At 37.8% G+C, this 24,241-nt stretch overlaps 1 protein-coding gene across 20 annotated transcripts in view; it reads left to right on the top strand.

Moving 5' to 3' along the window:
* The window catches only part of Dlgap1 (DLG associated protein 1), an 888,020-nt gene that overhangs the window by 693,360 nt on the left and 170,419 nt on the right, over positions 1-24,241 (top strand). For all 20 annotated transcript variants that reach the window (XM_074070239.1, XM_074070238.1, XM_074070237.1 and 17 more), the window contains 2 exons: positions 3,173-3,350; positions 8,368-8,608. In XM_074070239.1, the coding sequence (XP_073926340.1) occupies positions 3,173-3,350; positions 8,368-8,608 (419 nt within the window). The remainder of the gene's footprint in view (positions 1-3,172; positions 3,351-8,367; positions 8,609-24,241) is intronic.

Here is a 24,241-nt window from a genome sequence, read left to right as displayed (position 1 = left end):
GCGACAGTATGTCCTTATCACTTGTGTTTAGACCATTGCAGTATTGCAGCCATGACTGGCTTTTCTTCTCTAGTTTTCCCACTTTAGTCCACTCTCTAAACTTCCTTCATAAAGAAATCTGATTATTTTGAGACTTCATATAGTTTTAATAATAGCTTGACTGAGATATAATGTGTACACCATACCTTTCATCCATCTCAAATGTATTTTTAATATATTCACAATTTTACAACTATCACCACCACCAATTTGAAAACACTTTCAATACTCCAAAATAAACTCCATACCCATCTAGATAGCACCCCTTACTGCTATCATGGTCCCTGTCCTTTCTCACCTAGCTGTATGCAATCGCTAATATACTTTTGTCTTTATTCATTTGCCTCTTCTGCACATTCCATATAGGTGAGATCATGTAATATGTGGTCATTTGTGACTGGCTTCTTTCACTTATCCTGATGTTACCATAGTTTAACCATATGTAGCATGTATCAGTGCTTCATTTCTTCTGTGGCTAAATAATATACTGTGGTATGGATATACCACATTTTGTCTATTCGTTACTTCGTGGACATTCAACTTATTTCAACCTTTGTTGTCTTATAAATAATGTTCCCATTAACTTCATACAAACTTTGAAGTGCAATGAAAATAAAGAAAAAACTTGAAGATGGGTTTGCAACATTCCAATAAAAAAGTTCTGTGAGGATTTTTGTTACAATTATATTCAAGTTTTAGATTAATTTAGGAGAGATTTAAATTGTGTACATAATCGAGTATTTCCATCCATGAAAATTATTAATTTTTGCATTTATTTGGGCCTATTTTTTGCCTTCCATAAAATTTTATCACATTCTTCAAAAAAGTTTGGTGCACTTTTACAATTTTTATTAATTTTACCTTCTACCAGTTTAAATGAGCTATTTAAAGTAAGATTTCTATTTGGGCTGAGGGCTAGTGGCTCACACTTATAATCCTAGCTACTTGGGAAGCTGAGATCAAGAGGACTGAGGGAAAATGGTTCATGAGATCCCCATCCCCCAAAAAATATCGTAGCAAAATGGAGTGGAGGTGTGGCTCAAGCAGTAGAGCACCTGCCTTACAAGCACAAAGCTCTAAGTTCAAACTCCAGTCCCACCAAAAAAAAGGGAAGATTTCTATTTGGTGGTTGAAATATATGAAAAAGCTATTAGTTTCTGTATTTTGACTTTGTATCTAGCTACCATTAGGTTCTCTCTTATTAGTTCATGATTTTTCAGTTGACTTTTTACCTTCTAAATATTTAATTATATATTTATTTTTTATTTGCTAGTATCATTGGCTAGATCTCTAGGTTAATGATAAATAATGCCAGCTAGGTTGAGTGCACATCTCTTTCCCTATCAGCTTAACATTTTTAGTTGCAATCGTGTTACAATCAAAATTAAAGAAATTTAATGAAGCAAAATCACTCTGATTCCATGTGAAAACAAGCTTTCACATTACTAACTGAATTAAATTATCAATATATTCATAGACAGAGTGAGGAAGGATGTGCCTCACACTGCTAGGAGTAGTTCTCTTAGGGGTGTGGCTGTCTGGAGGCAGAATCAGGTGAGAGAGGGACTCCCACTTCCTGCTTTGCTTTGTGTACTTCTGTAAAGCTTGGCTTTTTGAAACAGTATTTCCTACTTTTGTACTCTACAATGTACCTTGGAATAAATCCAAAGAGCACCAAGGCTTGTCTCTGTATATCAAGATTCAGAAATGTGTGCATTTTTAATGGCTAAGATTTCTGTTTTCTTCACGAAATTCAATCTCAATTACATGAAAGATTTAAAATTAGATAGATAGATAGATAGATAAGTGGATAGATACAAATACAAACCTACTTGCTGTTACTAGTGAGTTAAAAAAAAATGGCCCCGGGAAAGAAATAGTTACAAAGGAAAACCTTATACATTGCACACACAGAATTCTGGGGCTGGACAGTCACCGCTATTCTTCCCTCCCTAGGATGCCTAGGAAAATGTGAATGGAAAAATCAATTCATGGTTGAAGAGAATTTTAGTTGTTCTCTAGTGCCATCAGACATTAGATGATTGATGATTACCTATCAAAAGATTTTCCTTGTGTGAAGAAAGGGTAACTCTCACACACTATTCTTGGGTATGTAAGTTAGTATAGCCATTATGAAAAAACGGGATGGTAGCCCCTGAAAAAACTAGAAATAAAACTACTATATGATCCAGCAACGACACCACTGTTTATATATGGAAAGGAAATGAAATTAGTATTTTGAAGAAACACCCACATCCCCATATTTATTGTGGCACTATTCACAATAGCCAAGATATGGAATCAACCTTAAGTGTCCATCAACAGATGACTGAATAAAGAAAATGTAGACAGAATATTATACAGCCATACAAAAGAATGAAATCCTGTCATTTGTGGTTACACGGAAGGAACAAGAAGACACTACATTAAGTGAAATAAGTCAGGTAGAGAAAGACAAATAGTGCTTGTTCTCACTTATCCATGAAGCTTAAAAAGTTAATTTTATATATAAATAATGTACAAATAAGTCTGGTCAGAATTATCACTACAAATTCCCCCTTGAATAGTAAATGTATCCTAATAAAAAAATTATTTTTAAAAAAGTTAACTTTATAGAAGTAGAGAATAGAATAGTGGTTGCCAGAGGCTAGCAAGAGGGGGTAGGAGAGGAGATAGAAAGAGGACAGTTAACAGATACAAGGTAAAATTGGACAGGAAGAATAACTTCTAATGTCCCATAGCATAGCCAGGCACCCATGGTGACAACACTCAACTGAATATTGTAATCAGCTAGTACAGGGGATTTTGAATGATCCCAACACAAAGAAATGATCGATGTCTGAGGTGGTGGATATGCCAGTTATACTTAACTGATCACATTATTTACATGCATTGAAATATCACACTACACCCCATACATACACACAATTATTATATGCCAATTAAAATTTTAAAAGGAAAACAAAAAGTCAAACCTAAAATAATGTGCCCTCTGACACACGACTGGGGAGTTTAGCAGACATGGGGGGACATCTACATTATTTGCCCTAGTACTTAGGGTGCTGCACAAATGACAGTAGTGCCCATGTTTTGGAAAACAAGTAAAGGCACCTCTTCCATTGTTGTCTTCCAGGATCTCCAATGAACATTCACCCAAACTCCAGATCCGGAGTCACAGTTACCTGAGGGCAGTAAGTGAGGTCTCCATCAACCGCAGCCTGGACAGCCTTGACCCCGCAGGCTTGCTCACGTCACCAAAGTTCCGCTCCAGGAATGAGAGCTACATGAGAGCCATGAGCACCATAAGCCAGGTGAGTGCCGCTAGGTTAGTAGTGGCCATGAGCAGTTAACTTCAGTTTAGTGAAAACAAAGAGAGCGAGAGCCAGGATACCATCCCTCCCCAGGTAGACCATTGATGGATCAGACAGGAATTGCAGTCAAATGCTGCAGGAGCGTGCCACATGTTCAGCCACAGCCCACTCTGGTGTCAATGGTCCACCAGAACAGAGGGCCTTCTGCTCTGCAGGTGGGTCAGTCACAAGGAGGGCATCCTTGGAAATTCATCAGGTAGCCATCAAGTTTGTCAGGAAGGAGTTGATGGATGAGGCTTCAGATGTAAAGATGTTTGTAGAATAGATGCACAGTGTAAATGTCACTGGCAAAGCCAAGGCAAAGTCTACTCATGAAAGTACTAGAAGACAACACAATTTATCAAGGCAGGACTTTCACGCAGGGAACAAAATGGGAGCTATTTACCTTAGCTAGGTCCTAAGGAATGTTGCATTTTGTTAATGACATAGAATCCCCTTTCTGAGAACTGGTACCAAGACTCATGAAGACTTGATAAGGGCAACTGAATACTGCATCCAAATTTTTCAGGTAGAATTCCTCAGGCTCTTCCATCAAAGTTTGATACATTACAAGAAGCTTTGTAAATGCCACAATGAACCCCCACCCAGCACAACAATAAAGAAAGAAAAGAAAAGAAAAAAAAAGTCTCAGAAAGGTCCTCAGCTCAGGCCAAGAAAGAATCTGGGACTCTTGGAGGAGCTGACTCTGTTGCCTTCAGAGGCCACCAACGTGCAGAAGTTGCCTCAGGGGGTTTTCCCTAAGAGGATACAAAAAAGGGTATTTTTTAAATGATCTTAGAGGCTCTGGATTTGAATTTATAACCCATTTAAAAAGAATAAGTACCATCCCATTAATTGAAATGATATTTTTTGAGCAAAACACTGGACCAGATCTTTGCAAGTTATTCAATACCAAGTATGCATAATAACTGTCCCTTCAGAGGTTTGTAGTCTGATGAAAAGAATAAAAATTGTCTCACAAACATTATTTTACTAGACCACAACAAAAATACTATGGATTAACATTAACAGCCTCCTTTTATTAGCAACTTACTGGGTTAGGCACTGTGTTGATTGCTTTGTATTTTCATAATCCTGTAAGGCAAAAGTAATGGTGTTAAATGGAATTTTCCCTATGGTCACAAAACTGTCAGCAAGATCCCAACACAAAAGACAAAAAGTTGTTAAATATCCAAAACTCTAAAAAAAGAGAGCATCTAAGAATGAGACCCAGGGACTCGCATTTTAGCAAGTATTCCAAGGGATTGTGCTAAAGTAGCATTGCTCTGAACTTTGAGAAATGCTAGCCTAAAGCACATTCAAGGAATAGTGAATGCTTTCATCTGTTTGGACCTTAGAATATTGTCAGAGGCAGCACTAGGAAATCCATTCTGAAGATTTTCCTGGAGACATGTTTTTATGAATGTCCCTGTATACCCAGCCCAAGGAACAGAACTTAATTCATTAAGAATGGGATTAAGTAAAGATTAATAAAATGTTAGCATTTAAGCATGAAATGGTTATGATTAGAACTTTGATGTAGGGTAATTAATCTGGTAAACAATATGTAGGAAGGATTGGAAAGGATGAAAGGCTAGAGGCATTGTGATAATCAAAGTACAAATTAAAACTGTTGGTGTTGGTAGTATTGGGATGACAGTGACAGTGACGGTAGTGGTGATGGTGATAGAGGTAATGATAGTAGTGACAGTAATAGTGATGGTGGTGGTGTGGATGTCGGTGAGGATGATAGTGGTGGTCATGGCAGTGTTAGTAATGTCAGTGGTGGCAGTGGTAGTGGTAGTGGTACAGTATGGTGGTGATACGATGGTGGTGGTGGTGGCAGTGATGGTGGTGGTATTATGATGACAGTGGGGGCAGTGGTGGTGATAGTGCTGATGATGTCAGTGGTGGTGGTGGTGGTGTAGTGGTGATAAAAATGGTGGCAATGATGGTAGTGTTTGTGAGACAGTGATGGTGGTGGTGGTGGTATATTGCAGTGCTTGTATGGCTAGAACAGATAATGTATAGGGGAAATGATGATGAGGCTGATCAGCAAAGCATCTGACTATCAGAGAAACCCTGAAGTAGGGCCACTGCTCTCACTTTGTTCTTACAATCAATGGAGTCCTGAAGAACAAAGTCAGAGACCACAAGGAGACTCTGAGGGCAGAGTGGGGAGAGGGTCAGTGAAAGCTGATGTATGGAATTCCAGAAATTAATCTTTGGAAGAAAAGAGAGAACAAATTTATTATCTCAAAAACTGTAAACAAAAGTGGTAGAAATCAAGCATTTATCCTTCCATTCCCTAGTAATGAAATCATTAAGGAACCAGATAATATGAGAAGAAACATGCCTTTATTAAAACATTTCAATTAATAGTTATAAAGTAATGATAAAATTGGAATGTTGCCATTTTGCAGCCCTCAATGAATTAATAGATCTAGGCATTGAGTATAAATGATTCCTAACAACATGAGAGAAACAACCCAGACATACTGTGCCCTTTGATGAAAAATCATATGACCGCTAGTCAAGCCAAAAGGATTGAACCCAAGTCAAATCAAGTCTCTGGATCCAGCTCAAAGTTCTTAGGAACTACAAAAAAAAAAAAAAAAACGGAAGAACATGCCAAATTTCACAATGAATATGAAATCAGAAAAATTCAGACTGTGGGAAGCTGTACAAGCCAAATGGCCCGTATTCCTCAATAAAAAGAAATGTTACCAGTTTTGGCGGTGCACACCTGTTATTCCAGCACCCAGGATGCAGAGGCAAGAGGATCAGGAGTTTGAAGCCAGTGTGGATTACATAGGAAGGAAGGAAGGAGAAAAAAATGTCTGTTAAAGTGAATTAAAAGACATATCACACTGTTTTCAATGGCTAAGACTAAGCTAGAGGGTCAAGGTCTTGGTGAAAAAAATCTGTAAACAAATGCAATGAAGTTTGCAATAAAACTGGAGTAGAAGAAGTTACTACTGGAGGTAGGAGTTGTGATTAGGGTGGGACATGTGAATGGCTACTGAGGTACCTTGAAAATTTCTTTTTCTTGATCTAGCTAGTGTTTCCAAAGGTGTTTGTCTTATTTTTTAAGTTACAGGTGTATTTCATTTGATTTTCTGTATCTGTGTAGGAGAAAGGACAATCCTATTAAGAATAAATGCTTCACTCAGATGGTTAAGTGAAAAACAAACAAACAAATCAAAGAATTATATTTACTCTATGATTCAAATTTAAAAAACCAAAAAGAGAGAGAGAGAAGGGGCATATACACCCTTCTAGAAAGATAACAGATTAGGTCAACCAAGTTTAATGTTTGTAACTTTGACAGGGATATTTTATGATTTCTTTGTAATGTTTAGTATATAAATCAAACAAATCATATATGTACACATACTTTACTTTTTACTTTGTAATTATTTCAAACTTACAGAAGAGTCACACATATAATACAAAGACTCCTATACATCCTCAATCCACATCTAGATTCATTTATAATTAAGATTTTGGCACCACTCTTCCTTTCCCTCATTCCATTTGACAGTTGGTTACAAAAATCACATACCTGGATCTCTAAATGTATGTCTGTATACTTCCTGATAAACAAGCATTTATAGAGAAAGATATAGCTATAATTTTAATATGGATGCATGTATTTATTTGACTTGAAACTGTGCAAGGATTTTATATCAAACTAGATAAAATAAATAAAAATACTATTGTTAAACTATAAAGACTTATTAGAAAATGCATATGTCTTAAGGTAATTGGTCACTTTTATCTGACAACAGTCATTCCATGAGCACATCCTCAGATAACGCAAAATGAGGAGACAGTTAAAATTTGTAATAGTTTTCAGCCTGTGTTCTAAATTTAGCTATAGTTTAATCTGTTGAATTCCCAATTACTTATTAATTCAGTATCAGGAAAGATTGAGACAAAAAGTTCCAGAAGTCTCAAAAAAAATCAAAATTGATCCCAAATCTCTAGTAAGTCAGCTCCAAAGTGGGATGTTGACCAGAGCTTCCAGTTCGGCATAATTTTTTATAATTCATACTCAAATCCAATGTGAGTTGTATACAGAGAAGAATAAATCAAAACAGATTCCACAAAAAAGTGGGCACCATTACAAAGATCTTTTTAAAATGTACTTATAAGCAATTTGTGAACCATATCAGCTTTTTATAAAGAAGAGCAATACCTGTAAATAGTTTGAAAATCTTCATAGTGCTTTTCAAGATTTTGACATATTTAGGTTTGGTCTATTTTTGTACAGAATGTGTCTTGCCAGAAAATATAAGGCATGCTTCCACACGTCACACTCAAGCTTCAGTTGATTTTGGAACTATCTGAGAAACTAGTCACTTCAAAAGACACAGTAAAAATATTAAGTTTCTAAGATACAAATTGCTGAAAAGTTATACTGAAATGCACATGCTCTGACCATGAACTGATAAATTCCTCTTTCTTAATCTGACTAGTGTTTCCAAAGATGTAAGTCTTATTTGTTTAGTTATAGATTAATTTCTTCTGTATCTTTGTAAGAGGAAGAACAATCCTATTAAGAATAAATGTTTCATCCAGATGGTTAAGTTAAGGTGGAAAAACAAACAAATCAAAGAATTATATTTACTCTGTGATTCAAGCTTTATTAAAAAAAAAAAAAAAGAGGAGGGGCACATATACCCTCTAGAAAGATAACAGATGCAGGAGGCCCTAGGTTCCATTCCTAGCACCACAAAAATAAATAAATAAATAAATAAAAATAAAATTATCATCCCCTCTATCTGGAGGATTGGCGTAAGGCTGCCCAACCCCATTCACTTTTCATTTGTAACTTAAAGGTAATAAACAGCATGCACTTGAGTTTCATGTGACGAGTGCCCTTTCTTCGGGGAATTGAAGAGACCTCCAAGGGAGAGGTGGGCCCTCCACCAGGTGGTAACCGCCAGGTGTTGGCAACCCTGTGTGTGCGCAGGTGAGCGAGATGGAGGTGAACGGGCAGTTCGAGTCCGTGTGTGAGTCGGTGTTCAGCGAGCTGGAGTCGCAGGCGGTGGAGGCGCTGGACCTGCCCATGCCCGGCTGCTTCCGCATGCGGAGCCACAGCTACGTGCGGGCCATCGAGAAGGGCTGCTCCCAAGATGACGAGTGCGTGTCCCTGAGGTCGTCCTCCCCGCCACGCACCACCACCACGGTGAGGACCATCCAAAGCAGCACAGGTGAGTGACCGGGCCGCAGCGCGAGCCGTGCACCAGTGTCCTTTAAGACTGGGCATTTGCTGTTGTCACACATAGTTGCCAGTAACAAGTCACACATAGTTGCCAGTAACAAAATACCACCAATATCCTAAAGCAAAGCCTTTGCTTCCCTACCTGCCTTCTATCCTTCCTCTAGCCACACTGACACATCCTTCTCTCTCCATCTCCATCGCTGGGATCAACCCAGGCAAATGGAACTATGGCACCATGAGGAAGGGACAGCAGAGCCAGCAGGCTGATCCCAGGTGACTCCGCTCTCACTAAGATAGGTTGTGACCCGAAATGAACCAGAAGCTTGCTTCTTATGAACCACAGAATTAAACTGATTTTTAATTCCAAGATAGCCACAAAGTCACAATCACAAGCGAACACCAGGAGAAAATAAGAAGAAATGGATGCCCAGTAATACTGATAAACATTTATGAGCCTTCTTTTATTATGATAGAAAACAGATTTATTTCATTATGTTAAAGCTTTCTATCATATACAGACAGCATCTCCTTTTCCCTCCATACTGTGTTTAGGTTTTTGCAGTTAAACTGTATTTTAATCAGTAGATTTTAGATATGGAAGCACAGAATTGCTTCACTGGTTTCCATGACACTGGAACCTGCATAATAATATAGCCTTGAGCTATGTATAACTACATAAATAAAACAAGTGGGTTCCAAGAAGAAAATCTCTCCATCTTAACCAGACTTAACTCTATGATTGAATTGGGCCTAACCACAACAGAGTAACTCTACAAAATCATCAAACTTAGAGTCAAGATAAATAAATTAGTAAGAAAACCCTGCATCAGAATATTATATTATTCCACTTTAGTTCTAGGTGCACTAAATGTCAGTAATTGGCAGGTGTGGTGGTGCATCCTTGTAATCCCAGAACTCAGGAGGCTGAAAGAGAAGGATCTAGAGTTCACAGCCCACCTGGGCTACATAGCAAGACACTATCTCAAAAAAGTAAAAATAAAAAATGTCAATAATTATCATTCAGCCTAGACTTGAGTTAATAACAATCATACTAGATAGAGATGTGGGGTCGAAGCAAGAATTTTTAAAAACCTTTATATTAAACAGAAATTGTCCGTCCATGACCACTATAAGCTGAGACTTCAAGAGCTGGGAAAAGGATGCTTATAAGACATCCCATTGGATCAACACAGAGAGCAGTGGCTGTGATTCTGGCTGACCGTGTCCAGACCAAAGATACTGGATATACATTCTTGTTCATTAGGAAATTCTCCAAGAACAGTCACAGATAATATTAATAAATTAGATAAACTAATTTATAAATCAGTTTATAAATTTAGTTTATAAATTTTATAAACTGATTTATAAAGAAAAAATATGTTTTGAAAAAACAACCATGGTATTATTTATGTGTGTGTGTTTTCAATCATGCAGTTAAGTGTAACTTTGAAAGTCTGCTCTGTTCCTACAGCATTCCACTGTGTCCTTTGGAGTTCCCCCACTTTCCCCACCCCCGCCTTCCATGTCTGGTCCATTCTCCTTTAATAATCAAACTGCCTGCCAGTTGAAATCACTCATTAAATACACAAAACGCAGAGCCTGACTCAAATAGGTCAAGGGGCATTCTCAACAGAACAGTTAGGAAGGAAAGGACCACAGGGTGATTCCTTCCCCCTCAGGGAATGGTGTTGGGGATAAATGGTGAAGAGAGTCTGAGTAGCTTTGCCCTGCTCACTTCAGAGTATTTTGTGTTTTTGCAATTAGAAGACAATTTACTTACACTTTCTACACCAGTTCTTATTCTAGGCTCTTCCCTCCAAATAGCCACAGGTCTGAACTTCCTAAGACCCTTCCCAGAATCTCTGGAGGAACCCAGAGTTCATAAAATAAGATTGACAAATAAAATCCAGTTACCCAGTCAAATTTGACTTTCAAGCAAATAATGAATAATTTTGTAGAATAAGTATCCTAAATATTGGATGGGAAATGATGCCAGAAAGAAGAAACAATAGAAAAGAGACCAAGCCACATATTACGAACAAGACAGGTAAAGCTTCTTTATCAGTACTTCAACTCAAGTGGGCCAATTCAAGCTGAAGGAAGCTAACTGTCCAGAGGTGACCAAGCTGCTCACGTGAAAGGAAGTTTTGATTAATTGTTTTGATTAGCTTTATTGATTTTTTCAGGGTGGGCCAAATTTTAGTAATTGCCCATTGGTCTGGGCATGGTTTCTAGAGGTGTTTTCCTTTTAGTGTGCAAGAATTTTGTCCTTGAGATTTGCAGGCTGACAGTAGTGGCTTCACTCAGGAACTTCTGAGTTACTCCTGTTGTTGATGTTATTGTCTTGCATACATGTCCAGGCCTCATAGTTTGATCTGGGCTATGGGTGCCTGAGATCTGAGGAAGCAAAAGGGTGGAATAGAAGAAACACATGTAACTCTAATAGGCAATAGGACAAGTTAACCCTCTGTTACAATCGTGCACAAAACATTTCTCAAATGATCAGCATGTCTACATGCAGAGCTATATAGAGTCTGACTCAAAGATGAGGCCGCAAAGGAAGCAGACACAACATAAAACAGAAGTGCCAAACCTTTTATCCCATTTTATTTATCCATCAAGGACCTATAGGTACTAGTAAAGAGTCAGTACACTGAGCAAAAGCAAGACTTCAAGTTTCTGCAAAATAACCTAGACAACTGTCATCAATACCTACATGTCAGGGGTGTTATTTCCAGGAAGCTAATGGGAAGCTAGTGATGTATTGCTCAGCTGTGTGACCTCCTAAACGAGTGATTTTTAAGTCAACTTACAGCAAATGCTGTGATTTTGCTCTGACAAACTGTCTGACATCTGAATTGATTCTGGGGCCTTATTGGGGATATTTTATGGGATAAGGCTTTTCTTTGGTAACAATTGCCCCTTGTCTTTGTCATTTGTGTGATAAGGCTTTTCTTTGGTAACAATTGCCCCTTGTCTTTGTCATTTGTGTAGCCATCTTGAACACCACTACATATAGCTTGGTTTAGTCACAAGGGACTCCTACTCTGTAAACATCCAGGCCTTATAATATAATCTGGTGTTTATGGCAAAGCTGTTGAACACAACAATAGGTAACAAGTTAAGGGGCCATATATAGCTTATTTGCCTTTTGTTCCCTTGCACTGGTCCCTATCAATCTCAAGAAATACTTGTTCTACAAAAGCATCTAGAGTGTTTGCTAAATCCAGTAAGCCTACTGAGAGATGAGTGGAGCTAGAAAGGTGTGTGGTGTTGTTTCATTTAGAATCCTAATTAAATCTGAGGGACTTTAGCCAGAAGCCCTATGTGGTAAAATACCCAAAACAGTGAGTGAAAACCACTCTCCTTCTGGGATCCTTGAGTCTTATCCTAAATACCAGGCCACCTCCACCTGAAGCTCTCTGGGTGGGAGGTTCCAGGCTCCAATGCCCTCACAAGGTCGCAGGGGCAGGAAGATGGGACTTGCTCCTGGTGGGAAGAGGTGGGGGTATGGAAAGTCTATCAGACACTTAGAAGTGTAACTTTGAAAATACCAATTTTACCTTGCACAGTTTCTGCATACCATAAATTTTGTTCTTTCTTTTAAAAATCCATTACTTGATATTATAATTCTCTGTGCCTTTTGTTCCACTTCTCTCCACTACTGAGTGGGTCTCTCTCTCTCTCCCTCTCTCTCTCTCTCTCTTCCTATTTCTGTCTCTCTCACACAATCTCAGTACTCACATTAATTTTCTCCTACTAATTTCCTTCTTACATTGAAGCAAATACAATTTCCTGTAGAAAATACAGAAATATCCATTCTCTCACAGGACTTAATAACTCCTGAAAGAATGGGCTCATCTGTGGAAATCAAGAATGACTTCACTTTAATTTTGGTGGGTTTTCCCTATGTACACAGGTCACATGGACTTCTAGGTTTAGTAGGACTTGATGGAGATTTCTCCTTTTCCTTCTCTTCTCTTGCTCATTATTCTTGAATACTCACAACAGATTCCATTTTTCCATACTCCCCTCTGTCATGAAAAAAATTCATTTTTGTCAACTGCTGATAAGTATAACTTTCCCCCACAACAGTGCACATTCTAAGGCTTTGATTTTTGTGCAACCATTTTAATTATACAAATTTACAACAAAATATAGTATTAAGCCTTTCTCTTTCATCCCTATCTTTTGTTCATAGTAGCAAAATGAAATCATAGACAAAAGTCCACAGAGTCTGATGCCTCATAAGAGAGCCACAAAGATGTGCTCAGCTTTCAGTGACCACAGGGATCTTCTAGATATCATTAGCTGGTGATCAAGGATGAATGGAGCCATCCCGCAAATCTGAAAGGGAGTTAGCCAGTGACTGATCCTCATGCTTCCATTGATTTATCAACTCTTTAGTTTATCCATGATAGAATCTTATATTTTCTGAGCCCATAATCTACTTAAATCACCCAGACTGCTCTCCATCCAATAGATTAGATGAGTTGTTTAGTAAGTTTTATTTTTAACCAACCCATAAAAATGGTACATATTTATGAGTCATAATGTAAGGTTTCAAAACATGAACACACCGAATAATGATCACTCAGGGCAATTAGCATAACCATTGCCTCCAGTGCTTATCATTTCTTTGTAATAAAAACATTGGAAATCCTCTCTTCTACGCATTTTGAAATATATAATACATTATAGTTGACCTATTATAACCCTGCTGTGCAATAGAAAACCAGGAATTGTTCCTCCTATCTATGTTAAGTGAAATAAACCAGTCACAGAAGAACAAATACCACCTGTTCTTACTCACATGTGGAACTAAAAGGGCTGATCTCATAGAGGTAGAGAGCACAATAGGCTAGGGAGGGTAGAGGAAAAAGAGATGGGGAGAGGTTAGTTATCAGGTACAAAATTTAACAAGTTTTATGTAAACTACTGTAGGTTAAGATTAGAGCTATCAAAGGGAAGTAACATGAAAAAAATGAGACAATTATATTCATGAATGTGGAAAGCAAGCACCTTGCCTCAGTCATCTAAAAAGTTTTGATAAAAATGGAACTTCGTACCTCAAATAAACCCAGACCTCCACTTCAGAGTATTGACTTAAACCTGCCACCTCATGAAGTATACCAATACAATGACATGCATTTAAGGGTGTTCTCTTTTTACTTCTTATGCTGAACACTTTCTGTGACATCATCTCAAAAGCATTATCTAGTTACAATACTTAATTTATCTAGTTACAATAACTTAAATCTGCAATGTACATCATACACATTCAGTAAGGGAGAAAGGAGAAGAAAGGGGCAGAAGAGTACTTAAGAACACCACAAACTGCATAATCAACAGATGGCTGGATAATTCAATAGATGATTGAATAATATTTCTTGGGGAAATATAGCACTGCTATTAAAACAAGTTGAATTCTAAAATATCAGCAATAAAAGAAACTTCTACATCATCTAGTCCGGGGGGTTGCAAACTGCAGCCTATGGGCCAAATCCAACCTGATGCCTGTTTTTATTAATGAAGTTTTATTGGCACACAATCAATCACATCCATTTGTTTGCTTACTGTCTGTGGCTGCTTTCAGCAAAGTGCAATGGTTGCTGCAGCAAATACATTGCCCACAAAGCCAAAAACATTTATTACCTAGCCTTATCCAGAAAAAAATTGTCCACACCTGTCTAATCCACTGAACCCATTTTAAGGTAAGGAAACTAATCATGTGTGAGGCCCTGGATTTAATCCCCTACACCAAACAAAACAAGGAAGCCAAGTGTTGAGTCTCTAGATGGGTATAAAGAAGTCAAATTTTAAAACCCACGTCTCCAGCAAATAGCTCTTTGCTCTTTTTTGGCCCCTGCTCTACAAATTATTTATTGCATGATCACAGAATTAATTTGAACTTGAATTTCAATTTCTTCCAGTGTAAAATGAGCTTATAATGCTGCTGCTTTTACCAACCTTACTGGCCGTTTTTGGAGAATTCTTAGGGTTCAGAGAATGTTCACTTCTTTCTTCCAAGCACCAAGTTAATTAATAGATCCTTTTTATAAAGCAGTCAGAGAAAGGTTCAGAAGTACAAGGGACAGATAACAATCAAGAGCCTTTTGAACAAAGGGCCTTTGTTTTCTAGTCAAGATAAAATCAAGTAATAAATATTTGGATATTGCCTGGCCTGGTTCCTTGTCCCCCTGCTAATGAGGTTTCCTTCTTTGAATCTCTCCAAGTAGAACTAGAGACATCCACTTATCCTCACCATGGAAGGCTCAAAGAGAAAAGAAATTAAAAAAAAAAAAAAAAAGACTTCTGATACAACGTACTCTCCATGTGAGGTAACTCGTCTTAGTTTGTCCATCTGAGAAAACTGACAGTGACAAATTCCAGAAGATTTAGCCTCTGATTTTTCCTCTCTTCTTTGGGATTCCTCTACAATTTTATAAAGTCATAGAAACACAAATATCTGTGTGACATAGAACACTATTTAAAGCCTGAGGGACACTATATGCTTTCATCTCGTTCATTTGTTTTGAAGTATGTAGTTCACTTCTTAAATAGAGTGTGCACGCCTTGGTGGCCATGCTCTGCAGACAGCCACAAGTCCACCTTTGCCAGAGTGAAAATAGTGAAGGGGTCCAAGGGGGTCTCTGCCACACTGGCCTTCAGAGTTCCTGTGCGGTGTGAGTGAAATTAATGAATAAGGAAGCAATATGTAAATTACAAATTAAAATACTTCTACCTTGACTTTGATTTTAACCTCTCAGTCTGGCTTTCTTTATAAGTGATAATAAAAAGACCTAACCTTTGAGGACTTACTGTTTGACAAGTATTGTGAACCAGCTGCATAGATCATCCCATGCAATCCTAGTAAATACTCTGCGAAAACATGACTTAAAGGGTTTACACAACTTGACCAAGTTCCACAGCTAGTAAGTTACAAGGAAGGCTCTCAAATTATTCCCATAGCCATCAAAAAATGCTTTGAAAGGTATAGTATTTTGTGAAATAATAATACAAATCTGTTTCTAGAATGAAAGGACCAGGAGCTTTTTTTTTCCTTTTATTCTTTCCTCATAAATATTCATTAGCTCCTGCCATGTTTGAAATCTGTTTTCCTCAAAATTTTCTGTAAACCCCTCTTCTATAAACCCCTCTTTTTGTTCACCTGTTATTGGCACGGTCTCTCACATGAACTATTTGATTAAACCTAGATTAAAGTGTAAAAATAGAAATTTAAATGAATAGAGTCCTGTAAAAAGAAAACACTCTGGGTTTAAAATTTCATAGCACACTTTGTCATTTTGACATTATGATGGATTTAAAAGATCAAATATCCAATCCCTTGATCTAGCCACAGTTATCAGACACCACTGAATAGAAAAAAGAATTTTTGCCAACTCGTGTAAACTAAGCAGGTGGCAAATTCTGTGTTGTGGCTGATGAAACGAACAGGGGTCTTTCTGCCCTTGCATTAAGTAACCGAAAAAGTCCTACCGTAATTTAATCCTAACCTGACAGGTCCGTTTATTAAATTATAAGGCAAAAACATGAGATGACCCAGTTACAGATGCTAATCAAAAACCACAAATTAGAAAATTCAGCTTCTTAAATGTGAATATTTGTCATATGGGAAATTTCTCAAAAAAAGAATAATAATAATAATGACCTGATGAGGAGCCTGAGGCAGGAGGACTGTGAGTTCCAGGCCATCCTGAGCTATGTAGCTATCTCAATATAAACATAATAGTAATAATAAAATTAATGACATAAAAACATAGGACCTAAGATTTCACTTTACTTTAAAGTATTAATATACCTCCCTAGATGTTGATTTATAATGGAAGAAACTACCATTTTTAAATGCCTTCATAGCCTAGAGTTGTCTGGCTCAATTCACACTGAACCTGAACAAATACAGCTAAGCAACAGCAACTGAAAACCACCCCCATGCACGTAATGAATGCTGGCAGCTGGACAGCTCTCCAAATTACTTTGGTAGCGGCATTATTTAGTTCCAGGTGGTAAATCCAAGACTTGAGGTTTTTTTGTATTTGTTTCTCCTGCTGTGACTTTCTGTCACACTTTTAGGAAGAACCTTTACTACTGCTAAGTGTGCTTGATTAAAAATAGGATAGACTAAAATGAATAGTGCCAAGACTTTATTGATATTTGAAACACTTATATTTGCTTTACTGACAAATCGATTGTCCTATAACCACCAACACTCTGAAGTCTTTCTTTGCCAACTGCTGGTATTGGTATCCTACTGCCATGAAAATTCCACCAACATACAAAAGAATTTTTCTTTTTTCCCCACCTGTTTCCTTGTTTTCTCATCATTATTAAGAATACTAATTCTAATAACATCTAATTTAACCTACAGAAGACAGGCTATCTCTCAACTATGACAACATTATCAAAATTTTATTTTTTATCCTTAGAGTATTTTATGCTGTCAAGTTTATGTATAAAATTATTAAATTAATGTTGCTTAGATAGTTTCATGCTTTAGAGATGTATCAGACTTGATCAACACAGAGCTCATCTTGAATTTCTGGGTAAGATTACCATCTTGTCTCTCTTAGACCAACTTTGAGTATCTTTTTCATCTAACATTCTTATTCCATTACATATCCCACCCCCCCCATAATGAAATTTTAAAGAAAACCTTTCTGTCTTCTGAAATATGAGAAACTTTCCCTCTTCTGAAATATTGCTATGGCCAGAGAATCATAATGAGACTTTAACATTTATTTCTACCATTTTCTTGGAATTTGTTTCCATCATATTTTTATTTTGCAGTACTGGAATTTGAACTCGAGGCCTCTATCACTTGAATCATACCCCCTGCCCTTTTTGCTCTGCTTATTTTTTAAAATAGACTCTCACTTTTTCCCCTGGGCAAGCCTGGACCATGATCCTGCTATTTAAACTTCCCTGTTTTTATTGCTGAGTTGGAGTCTCTTGAACTTTTTGCCATGGCTGGCCTGGAATTACCATCCTCCCCATCTCAGCCTCCCAAATAGTTGGATTACAGATGTGAGCCACCATGCCCAGCTCCTATCATCTTTTATTTTAATTTTTTATTTAGAGATAACTATACTGAGCCAGGCATGGTGGTTCACAGCTGTAATCCCAGCATTGCAGAGTATAAAGTAGGAAGGTTTGGTGTTCAGGGCCAGCCTGGGCTACACAGTGAGACCCTGTCTCAAAAAAAAAAAAAAAAAGCCTGTGGCTCATGCCTATAATCCTGTCTATTTGGGAGGCCAATATCAGGAAGATTGCAAGCCCAGGCCAAAAACAAAGCAAGACTCTATCTCAAAAATAATCATAGGAAAAAAGAGCTGGAGGTATGGCTTAAGTGGCAGAGCAACTCCCTCAAGCATGAAGCCATGAATTCAAACCCCAGCACAACAAAAAAAAACTGGGTATGGTAGTGCACACCTATAATACCACTACTAGGGAAGCTGAAGCAGAAAGATTATAAATTTGAGGCCAGCCTGGGCAATGTAATGAGTTTGAGGCTAGTCTGGGAAAGTTAAATAAAATAAAAAAGGATGGAGGATGTAGCTCAGTGGTGGAATGCTTCCCTACCATGCATGAGGCCCTGGGTTCAAGCCCCAGTTAAAAAAAAGAAAAAGAAAAAAATGAAATAACTGTGGATCTATAGGAAGTAACAAAAATGGCACAGAAAAGTGCCTTGTAACTTTCATCCAGTTTCTCCTGTAACATCCTGGATGATTATAATTCAATACCAAAATTGGGACAATGACTTTGATACAGTAGATGTGAATATTTCATATTTTATCACATGGATTCCTGTAACCACCTGCAGTGAAGATACAGAACTATTTCATCATCACAAAAATCCAGTAGTGACCACATTCTTCCAGTTTAAATGGAGTTCGTAGGGCACACTCTTGGCACGCAGGGAACCTGGGTTCAATGCCCAGCACCGACCAGGAAAAGGAAAAGAAACTTCCCCTCTAGTCCCTTTTGCCCTCTGCCATTTATGCTATAATGGCCTATAAGCCGCATCATGTCATACTTTTTACTTCAAATGCCAAATATAATTTAGAAAATTTCAGAGGAGAAAAGCCTGTTCCATGACTGAACTTATTACATTACTGTGACCCACAATTTTTTTCCGGACTACCAAATTTGGGGAAATTGAAGCCATTATTTTTTTTTTATTATTCTTATGTGCATACAATACTTGGGTCATTTCTCCCCTCTGCCCCCACCCCCTCCCTTACTACCCACCGCGCCCCCTCCCTTCCCCCTACCCCCTCGATACCTGGCAGAAACTATTTTGCCCTTATCTCTAATTTTGTTGTAGAGAGAGTATAAGCAATAATAGGAAGGAACAAGTGTTTTTGCTAGTTGAGATAAGGATAGCTGTACAGGGAGTTGACTCACATTAATTTCCTGTGAATGTGTGTTACCTTCTAGGTTAATTCTTTTTTTTTTTTCTTTTATTATTCATATGTGCATACAAGGCTTGGGTCATTTCTCCCCCCTGCCCCCACCCCCTCCCTTACCACCCACTCCGCCCCCTCCCTCTCCCCCCCACCCCCTCAATACCCAGCAGAAACTATTTTACCCTTATTTCTAATTTTGTTGTAGAGAAAGTATAAGCAATAATAGGAAGGAACAAGGGTTTTTGCTGGTTGAGATAAGGATAGCTATACAGGGCATTGACTCACATTGATTTCCTGTGCATGGGTGTTACCTTCTAGGTTAATTCTTTTTGATCTAACCTTTTCTCTAGTTCCTGGTCCCCTTTTCCTATTGGCCTCAGTTGCTTTTAAGGTATCTGCTTTAGTTTCTTTGTGTTGAGGGCAACAAATGCTAGCTAATTTTTTAGGTGTCTTACCTATCCTCATATCTCCCTTGTGTGCTCTCATTTTTATCTTGTGATCAAAGTCCAATCCCCTTGTTGTGTGTGCCCTTGATCTAATGTCCATATATGAGGGAGAACATACGATTTTTGGTCTTTTGGGCCAGGCTAACCTCACTCAGAATGATGTTCTCCAATTCCATCCATTTACCAGTGAATGGTAACATTTCGTTCTTCTTCATGGCTGCATAAAATTCCACTGTGTATAGAAACCACATTTTCTTAATCCATTCATCAGTAGTGGGGCATCTTGGCTGTTTCCATAACTTGGCTATTGTGAATAGTGCTGCAATAAACATGGGTGTGCAGGTGCCTCTGGAATAACCTGTGTCACAGTCTTTGGGGTATATCCCCAAGAGTGGTATTGCTGGATCAAATGGTAGATCAATGTTTAGTGGTTTAAGTAGCCTCCAAATTTTTTTCCAGAGTGGTTGTACTAGTTTACATTCCCACCAACAGTGTAAGAGGGTTTCTTTTTCCCCGCATCTCACCAACACCTGTTGTTGGTGGTGTTACTAATGATGGCTATTCTAACGGGGTGAGGTGGAATCTTTGTGTGGTTTTAATTTGCATTTCCTTTATTGCTAGAGATGGTGAGCATTTTTTCATGTGTTTTTTGGCCATTTGAATTTCTACTTTTGAGAAAGTTCACTTGCTCATTTCATTATTGGTTCATTAGTTTTGGGAGAATTTAGTTTTTTAAGTTCCCTATATATTCTGGTTATCAGTCCTTTGTCTAGTGTATAGCTGGCAAATATTTTCTCCCACTCTGTGGGTGGTCTCTTCAGTTTAGAGACCATTTCTTTTGATGAGCAGAAGCTTTTTAGTTTTATGAAGTCCCATTTATCTATGCTATCTCTTAGTTGCTGTGCTGCTGGGGTTTTGTTGAGAAAGTTTTTACCTATACCTACTAACTCCAGAGTATTTCCTACTCTTTCCTGTATCAACTTTAGAGTTTGTGGTCTGATATTAAGATCCTTGATCCATTTTGAGTTAATATTGGTATAGGGTGATATACATGGATCTAGTTTTAGTTTTTTGCAGACTGCTAACCAGTTTTCCCAGCAGTTTTTGTTAAAGAGGCTGCTTTTTCTCCATCATATATTTTTAGCGCCTTTGTCAAAGACAAGTTGGTTATAGTTGTGTGGCTTCATATCTGGATATTCTATTCTGTTCCACTGGTTGAAGCCATTATTATATGGCTACTTTTTCATCCCCACCTTCCTCCTCTCCTGCTGACATTCCAGTGACACAAATAGGGTCTTTGAGAAGAGTGGTTTCCTTAGAAGAAGATGTGGGTAGGTGGAAAATGTTTCATCTCAGTTCTATGACATCATCTCCCTGTTACAAACAAGAATGACTCTTTTACACACACACAGAGAGAGAGAGAGAGAGAGAGAGAGAGAGATGCCCCTGCCTAATGCAATCTAGCTTTCACATGGTTAAGAGATTTTAACATGGTTCAGATTTAGATATATATTACATATGATCAAGTTGGAAGCTCATCTTGAATTCCTATCTTATCTCTGTAAGATCATGGTGCTGGTGATTCACACCTGTAATCCTAGCTACTTGGGAGGCTGAGTTCAGGAGGATCATGAATGAAGACCATCTTGGGCAAAAGTCTGTGAGACCCCATCTCCAAAATAACCAGAGCAAAATGGACTAAAGACATGGCTTTAAGCAGTGGAGCACCTGTTTTGCAAGTGAAAAGCCCTGAGTTCAAACTCCTGTTCCACCAAAAAAAAAAAAAAAAAGAAAGAAAGAAAAAGAAAAAAAGATCATGCACCTGAAAATAAGCCATTTTGTTCACAGAGAGTAAAATGGCCACATTTGCCCCATACCATTTTAAGGAACAAAGTTTCAGTACTATCTTATTTGGAGGAAAGAACCTTTTGAAATGGGTAAATCAAGGAGACAGTTAAGAATTAGCTTCTGCTAATAAAGGCCTCTATTCTCTTCTCAGGCCATTCATCCACTCTGTTCTTTCTCCTCACTTCTCTTGACCAAACTCCCATGGAAGTTAAATCCTTGCCTAAACTCCTTCTCCTTCTCTTATCTATAAATAAGTTTTACAAATAGTATCCTCATCCTGAGTCAGTCTCAAATCTCTGTTTAATCTGTAAATATCTGAATAGGTGGTTTCAAATAGTGCTGACTTCATCTCTAGAATTAATATCAAAATATGAGAAGCTAGGCTGGTGGAGTGGCTCAAGTGGTAGAGTGCCTGCTTAGCAAGCATGAGGCCCTGAGTTCACACACACACATAAAACCTAAGGAGAATTTGCCTTGACATATATTCTGTGTTTCCTAGCTTTATTTTAAAATTAATCATATTCTTCAACCTCCCAAATACTAGCAAACTACGAAAGGCCTGAAAAAATATTGATAAGCTCCAAACCCAGGAGGAATGTGAGAAGGGGTCTCTTCACTATTTTGAATCTCTATTTAAAAAAGAAAAACACACAGCAAAATTCCCACTCTAGCACCCATCCAAGTCAAATGTATAAATCTAAAATCTTTTGAAATGTTCATAACTTTTTACCTCTAATTGCCTTCTATGACTGTGTTCTGCAGAAATCATCTGAAACAAAGAAAAATATATAGACAAAGATGTTCACAGCATTCTCTATGATGGTGAGAGATTAAAACAATCTTAGTTGGGGTCAAATATTTCTCTTCCAGTAGGGAAAAGATTAGCTAAATTATGAAACTTCTACTTCAATGGACTATTAAGGCAATTGTAAAAATTATGTTTCAAAGCCCAGCGCTGGTGGCTTACACCTGTAATACTATCTACTCAGGAAGCAGAAATCAGGAGGATCCAGGTTCAAAACCAGCCACAGGCAAATAGTTCATGAGTCCCTATCTAGAAAAAAAAAAAAAAATACAAAAAGGCTGATGGAGTGGCTCAAGTGGTACAGTGCCTGCCTAGCAAGCATGAGGCCTGAGTTTAAGCTACAGTACCACAATATATACCACAATATATATACCACAATATATATGATATATATATTGTGGTATATATATGATATATATATGTATGTATATGTTTGGAAAGTTAATAATAATATGAGGGGGAGCTTCTGATGATGTTTTAAATAAGAAATTCACAGTACACTAGAACAGCATATAAAATTTTGTGTTTGTATACATACATACATAGTTCACTCAGAAATTGTGCCAAGAAAAAAAACTTGGAAGGAAATGCACTGGAATAGTGAACAGTGGTTATCTTTGATGTTGGAACCAAAGATTTTTTTTTCAAACTTTCTGTAATGTGTATATTTTACTTTTAAAATAAATGTCTCTATTTTTTAAAAAAGCAGTTCACATTTCATGGTTAGGATTCTTTTTGGAAGTAACAATACATAACTTCAAGGGTTTACCTTTTTTCTTTTTTCTTGATTAAATGAAGTCTCTTGAGTTCAGTGTTTGAACAGGATAATTGAAGGCAATCTCTACAAAGATACTTGCTTTGCTGTTATTTATCTTAGCTATATAAAATATCCTTCTAGGAAACAATTCTATAAAAATAAAATGTATTTATTAATACCCTTTCCTTTGTCCTCCTTGACTCTCAGAGTAGTATCAGTTGAGATTTTTGTAGCTTTTGGAGAGCTTTTTCCCTTCAGATGTCAGAGGCAGTTAATTTACAAACCACAGTTGCAGGTGGTTTGCAGGAAGAAAGGAGTTTAGGACAAAGGAATAAACTTACATCAAACCAGCTCACAGTGCCTTGAAAACATAAATCCATGCCTTTTCTGACAAAGCATAGCTCTCAGAGGCACGTTCTCAGATTTACCTGTGTTCCAGTCAGAAAAGCTCCCCAAGCAATTTTGGTGAGAAGAAAGGTTTCTGTGGCAGCCATGATCTTATATAATAGTACAGCCACCTGTGTTTTCAGAAAGGGCAGAACTCTTCTGAAAATAGAAAAAGTGACGTGCTGAATGGAATTGTGGAGAGTTGTGGTGAGCCACCATCATTGTTATTCATGAAGAGATGGCTGAGGCTGTAGCTCAGTGCTAGAAAGAGAAACCATCATGCTGATAAATCTACACTAAAAACTCTAAGAAACCTCACTTAACCAGATATGTCAAAGCAATAAAAACAGGATCATACTATCTTAGTGCACAATTCTATTTTAGGAGAAATTGTGCTCCTGGATTAGCCAAGCAACATTCTTTGCAGCATCTGCTTTCCCCTTTTCAAGCCTCTCTCTCTCCCTCTCTCCCTCTCTCCCTCTCTCCCTCCTTCCCCCCCTCACAGTACTGGTGGTTCAAATCTCTTTCTTGACTTCTCCTCTCTAGAATCCAATGAAAACTCAAAAACTCTCGACCATGTGCACCCATTCCAAGGGCTCAAAGGAAAACTTGAAGAAAACTTCATGCCAGCCAGTTTTTTCCTTTCTGACATATGTTCTTCTGGACCTCTCTGTTCTTCTAAAATTCTGTGTTTGAACATAGCATGAATGAGACCCCAGAGACCAGCAATCAAGTTTCCTCCAATCCTAGGGACACGCTGTATTAGACAAGGCTACTGTAGGCTGGTGTTTCTTAGTCTTCTTGTAGGACAAGCTACTTCAGAAGCATTGTGAAGACTTCATTGGAGAAAAAAAGAAGATGCATCTGCTGTGTCGTGTGCTGAATTTAAAAACCCACATATACTACATCAGTTACTACTTTCAAACCTGTTTGTAGAGCTACAGCATTCGAA

The sequence above is a fragment of the Castor canadensis genome, chromosome 4 (assembly GCF_047511655.1).
Source record: "Castor canadensis chromosome 4, mCasCan1.hap1v2, whole genome shotgun sequence".
Classification (NCBI taxonomy): Eukaryota; Metazoa; Chordata; class Mammalia; order Rodentia; family Castoridae; genus Castor; species Castor canadensis.
This window is presented reverse-complemented; position numbering and strand designations above follow the sequence as displayed.